The sequence below is a fragment of the Drosophila obscura genome, unplaced genomic scaffold (assembly GCF_018151105.1).
Source record: "Drosophila obscura isolate BZ-5 IFL unplaced genomic scaffold, ASM1815110v1 contig_25, whole genome shotgun sequence".
NCBI lineage: Eukaryota > Metazoa > Arthropoda > Insecta > Diptera > Drosophilidae > Drosophila > Drosophila obscura.
In genome coordinates this window covers 308,105-320,277 of record NW_024542812.1, presented here as the reverse complement: position 1 = coordinate 320,277, position 12,173 = coordinate 308,105, and the positions used below count along the sequence as shown (strand labels likewise).

Below are 12,173 nucleotides of genomic sequence, written 5' to 3'. Positions count from 1 at the left end.
CTCCAAATTTAATTTTCACACATTAAAATTAGTTGGAAACCCGGCACCAGTCCCCTAGTCCCATTCCCCCTTTGGCAGAGCGACCTGTAAATGAGGCAATAGACACTGAGTAATGACAATTTCAGGCCCTGGCGACAGTTTGACAGCTCTTGGGTATGTGGATCTAGGTCTCGGTCTTGGTCTTGGTCTTGGTCTTGGTCTTGGTCGTGGTTTGGGCATGGGGAAAGGGCGGCGTACCAACATTTTCCTTGTGCCGTTTGCTGTGGAGACCAGCAACAAACATTTTGCGCCTGACTTAAACACGCTGCCGACAGCAAACGGATGTGGTTGCAGTTGCATCTGTGGAAACGAAAGCAAAATTAGGCTGCACTTTGTGGGGGGAAAAGAGACAGAGTGAGAGTGAGAGCAAGGAGCAGCATCAGCAGCAGCAGCACCGACCGCGTGTAAGTATGATGTATGTGGGCATGTCTGGCTTTTGAGTGCACCGAGCAAAATAAATGAGTTTGTCAGCCGGCAGCGACATGATTTGATAATTGGTTTTAAACGAAATTCGAAAGCTCTAGACTCTGGAGCTGCAGTTGAACGTAGAGCGTGGAACGGCGGAAGAGCGCAGAGCAGGAAATGGAAATGGAAATGTCTTTCTGGTTTTGATAAGTCAAAGCCGTTTTGCATGTCCTAATAAACCATAATTAATGCATTTGTGGGAAAAAAGCAATCATGGCCTCTGAGGAAGAATTATAATCCGATGTACAAGGAACAGGAACAGCCCATCCCTTGGGTTTCCTTCTCCTACGCTCAAGGGCTAATGATGCTAATCCCAATAGTTTTACTAATTTTCATATCTTTAGCATAAACCTAAAATATTTTCGCATATTTATGACCTTGCTGAGGACACAAAACTTTTGGCCATTGACATTCGGAGTTTTGGTTGGGACTCTCATCAGATATCAGCGGAGAGCATGACTCATTGATAGCGGATCAGAGGTTGGAGCTGGTGCTGGAGCTGGGTGGGGTAGCAGTCACTCACTCCAAAGGCGACTCATTTTCGCGGCTTGCCAAAACTTTGCTCCGCTCCCCCTCCGACAACCCCTTTCTGCTATGACGCATGGCCATAACATGAAAAAAGAAATCTCAATTCCAAGCCATACACAATTTCCGACACTTTGGCCAGTTTTATGAGAGCATACACAAACGGTTGAGCCATAAGGCCTATAAAGCGACACTAGCAAGTGGAAGGAATTTTAATTAAACGCTCCCCGCATTGAGCGCTTTTCCTCTAGGCTGCCTCCCTCTTGGGATATTTGATGGCCATAATGGACTCATTAACACAGCTGGGGCAGCGCCTAGGGGATCCGCTTAAATGCAATCTGGCTGCAGGCAGCTGTTGCACATTGCACATTGCATCTCATCTCGTTATTGGCGGCGAAGCGTGCAGCGTGCACTTGTCGTTGCCCATAAATTAAAGTTATCCCACTTCTGCCCTGCCCCGGCTTCTGCGCTCCAAACACCCTTTTGTACGCGCACTCTGTGCGAAATATATTTGTCGCATGCCAAAAAATTTTACAAGCGACAGCATTCTCCACATGTTGGCGGACGGATGAAATTGCATTTCTCCATGGGGGAGACCGAACCGAGCTGAGCTGAGAGTTCTGTCGTGATTTCATTCTGCAAGCATTGACAGCTGTTGCAGAGAAGTAAGAGGAGCGGAAAGGGATATTGGTGGGGGTAGGGTCTGAAACGGTCCAGTTCAAGTCGACACCAAGGACAGAAAGCTGAAAGCTGACACTGCCCAAGCAGCTACAGTGGAGCGTGACCAGGCAGCAGATGGAGATTGGAAAGTGCTAAAAAAAATAGAAGGAGTTTGTGCCAGCAGCAACAACCGTGGGCAATGTTTCGTGGAGTGCTATAAAACCACTTTATTAATCGCTGGAGCCTAATACAGATCTATGTATGTATATCGATGTATGTAAACAAACAGGCATCGGTCTCTATTCACATAACCCCAACTGTATCACTTATCTATTCTCCTCTCCTCTTCTACTTCCCATTCGCCAGCCAGCCAAATGTATCGTTTCTGTCTGCCTGCCTGTCCTCTGGCTCCTTCGGGTTTGCTGCTTGCTCTTGGCTTCGGCTTTGAAAGCTCTTTTTTGGTATCTTGGCGCAACAAAATTAATTAAGAAGATCCTTGCACTTGTTAGGCAATTGTAGGCAGCAACGTCGAGCCAATAAATCCTTGCTGCCTGTCACGGCTACGCAGGCAGGCAGCGAGGATGCCACACGAAACTCCTTGGAAGAACGACGAGGAATCTGCCTTTTGACAACAACCTGAAAGGTACGCGATAAACTATAGAGGAGTGGGAGGAAGTACCCAACGAAGACAAATTAGTGAAGCGCCAATTAGCAAGCGACTAACTTCATTATGTCGTCAAAATGTACTGGAGATTTTAATAGACAGTCGGTAGATAGAAAAGCCACTCTACCCCTCTGCTGTTGCTTGCACAAGCTATAAATAATCCACAAAAAACTGACGTCCAAAATCAATGTTGATTTTTCCAGAGCATTTTTAATTAAGACTTCTGCATTTGTCTGCTCTGCGTTTGCTTTTTGCATACTCGTTTTTTTTTTTTGCAAATGTTTCCCTTCAAACATTGACTTGAAATGGCATATTTTCATAAACTAGAAAAGCCATAAATGTTGAATTAATATGAAAAAGAGAAACTAGAAACTGGAGACAGAAAATATTGATGCCATGCTCTCAAAATAATAAATGAAATGTGAAAGGATTTATTGACCAAGTCTCAATGTTCGGATTCAACTCAATTAAGTGGCCTTCTGTTATCCGAAATATGATTTACAATTTGTGTGGGCGAATGAGCATTAAAGTAAGCCAAAGATAAACACAATGTAAATCCTTAATGACCATATTCTCTATATGTAAGTGGTACTGCGTCTCCGTGTGCCTATCTTTATCCATATGTACATACATATGTAGGTATGTATGCACGTGGCATGGCTCATCAATCATCCGCTCTGGGCTGTGTGAAACTTTTAGCGAAAACGTTTAAACGTGACTTCCGACTCCTGGTGGTGCGGGGGGAGATGGAGAGTTGAACCTGAAACCTGACACTGAGCATTATTCGTGTGTGTGTGTAGTGTGCTTCCCCTAAGTGAAATATTTATTACAGCGATATGTCTCTATCTAAGCCCAGGCAGCAGTGCAAGGCACCTTGCTTGCGCTGGACTGGACAAGGTGTGAACTCTTTTAGCATGAGGCCCCATATCTGCTGCGCTTCTGCCCATTTAGGGAGGGAATCGTAGCCGAAAATCGTTGCTTCAACGCAACATAAATCAATTATTTTTGTGTTCGGGGCATGCCGATCCGCTTAACGGGCTGCATTCATAATCGATTCTCCGCCCCAAATCCCACTCTCCCACATCGATTGCGTTCACATGGTTGCCCGCACTCGTAAATTACATGAACTGAACCCTTTCCGCGGTTTGGCTATGCGAAGTGACCTTTGGCTGAACTTTTTGCATGCTGTAAGCCTTCTGTGGGCAAACCAAACACGTTTTCGAGCGTAGTTTTCCCAAAATAACAATAGCATTAGACTACTGCATTTCGAAATTGAAGTATTTAAACGCATTATGGTATTACGGTCTATTTCTAACTACTGCGACAGCAACAAAGATTTCGTTAAATAATATAAACAAATTAAAAGAATATCAAAGCTATAAGTGGCGCCGCCACTTTGGCGGGTAGCAAAACTAAAAATGTTATGCCTTGCCCACAGGTGTCGCTGCTAGGAATAAAATTATGGCCCTCTTGCAGCGCCAGCAACGGTATTTTTTAAAGTATTTTTATGGTATTTCGGTATTTAATCTGGAGAAGGTCGAAAACGATTATTTTACAAACTCCTTCAACTCCAGAGTTGACCAAATTTTTCAGTGCTGACCGGCATTCAATTTAACCTCACATTTTCTGTGGCACGGCACAGACTGCATTTATATTTATTTTATTTATAAATAAATAAATAAATATGTTGTTGTATGATATTTCCCCGGTTTTGGTATAGGGGAAATTATATTATATTATACTTTAAAGTCGAAACAGTCAAATGAAACTTTTGCATCGTCGCTATGGCCTGAAATTTACATAATTCAAATAATTTTATTTTATAGTCCATGATATTTTCGTAGGCGCTGTAGACGCGACTGGCTCCTTATTTTTGCCAGCAGCACCCAAGCGGATAACCTTGGATGGTGGAAAATCATCTGGGTCATCTGGGATGTCATCATAATCATCATCATCTGAGTCGGAAGCGTGCTTGTTTTGCCTCTTAGTTGCTGTGGCCTTTCTTTTGGTCATATTTGGCATCTTCAGCTTTGCCAACTCTTTTTTCAAAATTTGTGGATTGTTCCTGAAGAATCGGAACATCTTCTTTTTGTATCTATTGGAAGAATAGAATATAATATTATTGCACTGTAAACTTAACTTAACTTCACTTACTCAGCTCTGCCCTTGGCGGCCGCTTCCATGTAGGGAGCCTTGCGCTCCTTTGAAAGCCGCTGCCATTCCTCACGTTGCCTCACGTGCCAGCCATGCGAGCGTTTCATTTCCTTGCATTTTTCGATCGTGAACCGCACATAGCCAGCCAATGGCAGTTTGGGGGCTCCAGGGGCTTTGATGCGGCGCCAAAAGAGTTTCTTGACATCTTGATCTATAGAAAAATGAATCAGTAAAACATTGTTCGAACAATGTTCGGTTCGTACTTACAAACTTCGTCGTCGTCGTCGTCGCTGCTGTCGGAGCTGGAGCTGGAGACCGATCTGCTGCTGGATTCCGAGATTACGACAGGTTCGTCGTGGCATTCATGGACAAGCTTCATATGATTTCTTATATTTGATTTTATACCGCTCTTGAATGAACAGTATGGACATGTAAAGGTTTTTTTCTTTTGCCCAAATACACAGGAAAATTGTTCGTGCATTCTTAAAGATCTTTTCAACATAGTTCTCAGGCATCTTTCGCATCTTACGAATCCGGATTCCAGTTCGCTCTAGAAAAAATATAAATAAATGATTTATAGATTTTAAAAATATGTTGATGTTTACTTTACCTCGCTGGAACTTCAAATGGAAATGCTGGAAGCATGGCCATACACTTCAACCCATGTTCTAAATGTAACGGGCAGATCTTTGTTCCATGGGCGCTCGTCCCATGGAGGTAGAGGGGACGATGCATCTTGTTGTTCTGGTTCTGGTTCCATCTTCTCTTCTGGAAAAGTTAACAAAACTCTAAACAAAAACCGGCGCCGGCTTGCAGAAAAATGAGTGTGACCAGATAGGCAGATGAGATGATGCCAACTCGGTGGAAAAAGGATGGACGCAAAGTGCTCAAAATGAGCCATTTATAAATGGCTGACTTTGCGGGTAATTTTAAATTTACCTTAAAGTTTGTTCGCTCTAGAAAATATAAACAAATGAAAATAAAATGATATGTAATCCAACAATATATGATATGTAGCTTGGCAGGTCAATTTAAAAATAAAATATATATATCTATTTGTGCTCAATAATTGAGCCGCGCCGCTCATTTAGCTCAACTGAACGGCGTCGATGGCGGCCGGGGTCTTCTAGATTTTTCGGCGGGCGTTATTGAACAAACGGAAAGCACGTGGCTTCAACTCAAGCAGTTCAACAGAAGGTTTTTCTGGTATTTGGTGATATCAAAGTCTATACAATACCAAGATGCTGCATGAGCGACCAAAAAGATGTTCTATGGCTAGGTTTATCGGTACGCCCCTTGGACAGAGGGAGCGCGCGGGGATTCAATTCTCTTTTCGGCTATGCCGATAGTGCGCTGCCCGACGACGTCGTCTGATCGTAAGAGATGCGCACAGTGGGCCCAGCTTGATAAATTATAAAGGGAAAAAGGGTTCAATAGATTTTTGTACATTTCATTTTCAACTTTGAGTGCTCATAGCCCTAAACTAAAATTATCTTGAAAATTAAATTCGCTAAAAATGTTATATTAATGTTTATTTTACATTTCTTTTATTCAAAGCGTTCATAAAATATTTTTTTAATTTTTCCACCTCTTTTCGGCTGAGTCCCCCCCATTGTAAATACACACAATACAAACAAATAACAACTTTAAAACCAAACTCGACCACACTCTTGTGGTGAATGGTTATGTCGCTGTTAATACGTAACGGTCAACGATTTGAGCGGTTTGAATTTGATTTGTTTTTTTTTTTGTGTGTTTTTACCTAGGTTTGGCCTAGTGATGGCAAAAGGTTGAGTTTTGTAGTTTCAACAAAAACATGTTGTTTACCATGAAAAATGGAAGCAAAATGTAAATTCCTTAAAAATAATAAATGTAACCAATTTTATCATTACATGCAAGATTTTTGTGGACTCTTTTGTCACTTCAAGACTTTTACGAGGAATAAAAAAATGTTTTTCGCGGTGTACGGAAGAACCAAAGACAATATAAGAATACTTACATATATTGTTTTTGGAAGAACTATCGCATATATGAATGCAAATCTTTTCAAATAAATTTATTTGAATATTTAAATTCATAGTAATTTATTCATGAAATGTAGCTGTCCATATTAATAATTCGGTTTATATATAAAATTTTGTTAAAAACACGCAACAAGTTACGAGTTGTCGAAACTCGTAACTCAATTGATCGAGTTATTGAGTTAAAATATCGATAAGATCGTTCAAGGAATCCATCACATCGACATCCATCACATTGTTCTAGTAAAGCAAACGAATTTTGGACTTAGATTTGGGAAGACCGAGTGGAGAAAATACAAGAAGAAAACTGGGTGAGCGCTGTGCTACTCTGAATGAATGTAGTGCAATTTAGTTATGTTATGTGTTAAGTGCTAAATGGCGCAGTTTAGTTTTCTGCCGTATACGAGAAAAGGAAGGAATATTCGCTTTTACACGCCAGCTTTGTTGTTTCAGAATATGTATAATCATCCAAAGCATATTACATAATATTGTCCTACCCTTTCGCGTATACCGCGGAAAACTAAGCTGCGTGCGCATTAAATGAGCCATAGTGTACATACAAATGTATGTATGTTTGGGTACGACGGTTCGTAACGGTCAAAATAATATGTGTGTATGTGTATGTATACGGCTTGCGGGCCATTTCAGCGCCTTGGTTTGTAGCCGTATACATATGTATGTACATATGTGCATGTCGCCTTTACATATGTAAGTGAACATTGTACCGTTATGGCACCGAAGCGCATGCACATGGACGCATACATATACATATGTATATGTAATACTAACTTTTAATTATGTTTATTTTATTTCAGAAAATGGAGAACCAACGAGGCAGACGGGGACACGGCGGACGTGTCTACCAGGGACCAGGAAGGGCATCGAGGCAACGGCGTTCGCTTTCTCGGGCCATGCAGGCCATGATCCGCAACATGTCTGCCATCGCGGAACTGGAATATGATAACCGGCTGCACCTAATGAACACATTTAATATTTTAAACTCCTCGTCCAACCGTGGACGTGGACGCGACCCTGCTGTTCTTGTTCCTGTTCCCGATGCCGTTCCTGTTCCCGATGCCGTCCCTGTTCCTGTTGATGTCCCTGTTCCCGATGCTGTCCCTGTCGATTATGAGCCTGTTGCGGGTTATGAGCCAGGGGCTGTGCAGGTGGCCCGCGCGGAGAATGAAATGGAGAATTAATAATTAATTAATCATTAAATAACCAATAAATAAACTAATCAAACTCTTGTTGTATTCATTTATTTGTATGAGGTACTAGGGGTACTACGTCACGTCTAGCAGCTTCATGTACACTCCTGCTAATTTTGCTAAAAATATTGGAGCTTCCTGTACGTTGTTTAGCTCCGGTACGTGCCCGGCTGCTAACAACTTCATCTCGCCCTGCAGACATGCCTGGAATATCTCCAGGTCGTCAGTATTAAAATTGTGTAGACTTATTTCATCAGACAGGCACAGTCTGAAAAACTTTTCCAACATCAATCGCAAGTTCCTAAGCTTCAAATGGAAATGCTGGAAGCATGGCCAACACTTCAACCCATGTTCTAAATGTAACGGGCAGATCTTTGTTCCATGGGCGCTCGTCCCATGGAGGTAGAGGGGACGATGCATCTTGTTGTTCTGGTTCTGGTTCCATCTTCTCTTCTGGAAAAGTTAACAAAACTCTAAACAAAAACCGGCGCCGGCTTGCAGAAAAATGAGTGTGACCAGATAGGCAGATGAGATGATGCCAACTCGGTGGAAAAAGGATGGACGCAAAGTGCTCAAAATGAGCCATTTATAAATGGCTGACTTTGCGGGTAATTTTAAATTTACCTTAAAGTTTGTTCGCTCTAGAAAATATAAACAAATGAAAATAAAATGATATGTAATCCAACAATATATGATATGTAGCTTGGCAGGTCAATTTAAAAATAAAATATATATATCTATTTGTGCTCAATAATTGAGCCGCGCCGCTCATTTAGCTCAACTGAACGGCGTCGATGGCGGCCGGGGTCTTCTAGATTTTTCGGCGGGCGTTATTGAACAAACGGAAAGCACGTGGCTTCAACTCAAGCAGTTCAACAGAAGGTTTTTCTGGTATTTGGTGATATCAAAGTCTATACAATACCAAGATGCTGCATGAGCGACCAAAAAGATGTTCTATGGCTAGGTTTATCGGTACGCCCCTTGGACAGAGGGAGCGCGCGGGGATTCAATTCTCTTTTCGGCTATGCCGATAGCGCGCTGCCCGACGACGTCGTCTGATCGTAAGAGATGCGCACAGTGGGCCCAGCTTGATAAATTATAAAGGGAAAAAGGGTTCAATAGATTTTTGTACATTTCATTTTCAACTTTGAGTGCTCATAGCCCTAAACTAAAATTATCTTGAAAATTAAATTCGCTAAAAATTGTATATTAATGTTTATTTTACATTTATTTTATTCAAAGCGTTCATAAAATATTTTTTTAATTTTTCCACCTCTTTTCGGCTGAGTCCCCCCCATTGTAAATACACACAATACAAACAAATAACAACTTTAAAACCAAACTCGACCACACTCTTGTGGTGAATGGTTATGTCGCTGTTAACGGTCAACGATTTGAGCGGTTTGAATTTGATTTGTTTTTTTTTTTGTGTTTTTTTACCTAGGTTTGGCCTAGTGATGGCAAAAGGTTGAGTTTTGTAGTTTCAACAAAAACATGTTGTTTACCATGAAAAATGGAAGCAAAATGTAAATTCCTTAAAAATAATAAATGTAACCAATTTTATCATTACATGCAAGATTTTTGTGGACTCTTTTGTCACTTCAAGACTTTTACGAGGAATAAAAAAATGTTTTTCGCGGTGTACGGAAGAATCAAAGACAATATAAGAATACTTACATATATTGTTTTTGGAAGAACTATCGCATATATGAATGCAAATCTTTTCAAATAAATTTATTTGAATATCTAAATTCATAGTAATTTATTCATGAAATGTAGCTGTCCATATTAATAATTCGGTTTATATATAAAATTTTGTTAAAAACACGCAACAAGTTACGAGTTGTCGAAACTCGTAACTCAATTGATCGAGTTATTGAGTTAAAATATCGATAAGATCGTTCAAGGAATCCATCACATCGACATCCATCACATTGTTCTAGTAAAGCAAACGAATTTTGGACTTAGATTTGGGAAGACCGAGTGGAGAAAATACAAGAAGAAAACTGGGTGAGCGCTGTGCTACTATGAATGAATGTAGTGCAATTTAGTTATGTTATGTGTTAAGTGCTAAATGGCGCAGTTTAGTTTTCTGCCGTATACGAGAAAAGGAAGGAATATTCGCTTTTACACGCCAGCTTTGTTGTTTCAGAATATGTATAATCATCCAAAGCATATTACATAATATTGTCCTACCCTTTCGCGTATACCGCGGAAAACTAAGCTGCGTGCGCATTAAATGAGCCATAGTGTACATACAAATGTATGTATGTTTGGGTACGACGGTTCGTAACGGTCAAAATAATATGTGTGTATGTGTATGTATACGGCTTGCGGGCCATTTCAGCGCCTTGGTTTGTAGCCGTATACATATGTATGTACATATGTGCATGTCGCCTTTACATATGTAAGTGAACATTGTACCGTTATGGCACCGAAGCGCATGCACATGGACGCATACATATACATATGTATATGTAATACTAACTTTTAATTATGTTTATTTTATTTCAGAAAATGGAGAACCAACGAGGCAGACGGGGACACGGCGGACGTGTCTACCAGGGACCAGGAAGGGCATCGAGGCAACGGCGTTCGCTTTCTCGGGCCATGCAGGCCATGATCCGCAACATGTCTGCCATCGCGGAACTGGAAAATGCTAACCGGCTGCACCTAGTGAACACATTTAATATTTTAAACTCCTCGTCCAACCGTGGACGTGGACGCGACCCTGCTATTCTTGTTCCTGTTCCCGATGCCGTTCCTGTTCCCGATGCCGTCCCTGTTCCTGTTGATGTCCCTGCTCCCGATGCTGTCGCTGTCGATTATGAGCCTGTTGCGGGTTATGAGCCAGGGGATGTGCAGGTGGCCCGCGCGGAGAATGAAATGGAGAATTAATAATTAATTAATTATTAAATAACCAATAAATAAACTAATCAAACTCTTGTTGTATTCATTTATTTGTATGAGGTACTAGAGGTACTACCTCACGTCTAGCAGCTTCATGTACACTCCTGCTAATTTTGCTAAAAATATTGGAGCTGCCTGTACGTTGTTTAGCTAGGGTACGTGCCCGGCTGCTAACAACTTCATCTCGCCCTGCAGACATGCCTGGAATATCTCCAGGTCGTCAGTATTAAAATTGTGTAGACTTATTTCATCAGACAGGCACAGTCTGAAAAACTTTTCCAACATCAATCGCAAGTTCCTAAGCTGCTTCTCCTTATATTCCATGTAAGGCGACAGCGCTTCAGCTGTATCAGCCTGGCACAACACCGACTGCCAAGTGGTCTTTTTAAAAATACAAATCCTGTTAACCCTTCGCAATATTTTGTCTGTATATCTGTACCGTTATGCTAAACTATTTTTAAGTGAATTATATCGCGCAGCACCGGTAAATGTGCGTAATGGTATGCGTACTCCTCTGCTTTTCCATTTGCTGCATTGCCATCGCCTATCATGGTCGTGCTTGCTGTGACTGCCTGATAAATGCAAATATTTAGATATACTCTTTAAAGATATGCTTTTGCTTTGACTTACCACCGCAATGTGGAGCACTGCAAACCTGCTATCCCAGCTCAGCAGTTTGGGCCGCAATAACCAGCATTTGTATCTTAGATGAAATGCCATGCTATTTTGGACACAAAATGTTGAGCAAATTATTGCAACATCCTTGGTTAAATAACATCATACTTACACCTGTCTCAAACTGTCTCACGTGCAGTTCGTCGTAACTTACGAAGAACGGTGAGAACGTCCGCAACACCTCTACGCTTTCCACAAAAAGTTTCAGTTCTAACCCTATTTTATAAGCAACCCACGTTTTCCAAGGAAGGAAGTACAGAACATTACCTTATACTACAGAAAACTCATTCATCTTACTTATAAAAATGTATTTTAAGTGCTGAAACTCCTAGTCAGCTACCATTCGTAACCCGAATATTAAAATTAAGGAATATGATTTTCTATTATTATCGAAAGCGTATTAAAATTGCGAACAAATTTTACATTTAAATTGTTACAGAAAACATACAAAAAAGGGTTTTCATTGCACGTTTCAATTCATGTTTGTGTTTAGAGTGCACCAGAAAAATAAAGGGGTAAATTATGGATGATAAGTCGTTCCTCTTTGATCCGATCGATCCAGTCCCGCTGGCAACTGCCCGACTGGCAGAATCTCGTCCTCTCAAAGGAATTTGCGAGTTCCTGCCTCTCTCTCAAATTCCGCTAGTCAAATTATTTCTAGCGATGGCATAGCCACCAGTGCGCCAGCAGATAGCCAGCCTCTTACTAAGCGACCAAGTCGGCCGGTTTCACGAACTCCGATTTTCGAAGGCTTCTCAGGCCCTAAAGAGCTCTCTTTGTATTTCGTTGCTCTCTTTTTTCGATCTAATTTCTCTCATTGTCTGCCTCCACTTTCCACCGCTCAAATGGCAG

The 12,173-nt window shown here is 41.3% G+C and overlaps 2 protein-coding genes across 2 annotated transcripts; one reads left to right on the top strand and one right to left on the bottom strand.

The window, feature by feature from the left end:
* Positions 1–4,135: 4,135 nt before the first annotated feature.
* On the bottom strand, positions 4,136–5,520 carry LOC111081001. Its single transcript, XM_022376907.2, has 5 exons — positions 5,447–5,520; positions 5,118–5,275; positions 4,775–5,057; positions 4,508–4,718; positions 4,136–4,448 (listed from the first exon to the last, which is right to left on the bottom strand). Exons 3-5 carry the CDS (start codon positions 5,007–5,009, stop codon positions 4,169–4,171), a joined length of 726 nt encoding a protein of 241 aa, XP_022232599.2. The 5' UTR covers positions 5,010–5,057; positions 5,118–5,275; positions 5,447–5,520; the 3' UTR covers positions 4,136–4,168.
* Positions 5,521–9,664: 4,144 nt separating this feature from the next.
* Positions 9,665–10,634, top strand: LOC111080997. The gene is made up of 2 exons (XM_022376898.2): positions 9,665–9,746; positions 10,251–10,634. The coding sequence occupies exon 2, from the start codon at positions 10,254–10,256 to the stop codon at positions 10,632–10,634; it is 381 nt and encodes a 126-aa protein (XP_022232590.2). The 5' UTR covers positions 9,665–9,746; positions 10,251–10,253.
* Positions 10,635–12,173: the final 1,539 nt, after the last annotated feature.

What these genes read in the sequence shown, in the direction of transcription:
- LOC111081001 (XM_022376907.2), bottom strand. Translation starts at nt 5,009, where the DNA reads ATGTTGAAAAGATCTTTAAGAATGCACGAACAATTTTCCTGTGTATTT. An exon ending in CGACGACGACGACGAAGTTT is followed by an intron (nt 4,719 to 4,774) that starts GTAAGTACGAAC and finishes ATTTTTCTATAG; the next exon opens with ATCAAGATGTCAAGAAACTC. An exon ending in GCCGCCAAGGGCAGAGCTGA is followed by an intron (nt 4,449 to 4,507) that starts GTAAGTGAAGTT and finishes TTCTTCCAATAG; the next exon opens with ATACAAAAAGAAGATGTTCC.
- LOC111080997 (XM_022376898.2), top strand. Translation starts at nt 10,254, where the DNA reads ATGGAGAACCAACGAGGCAGACGGGGACACGGCGGACGTGTCTACCAG.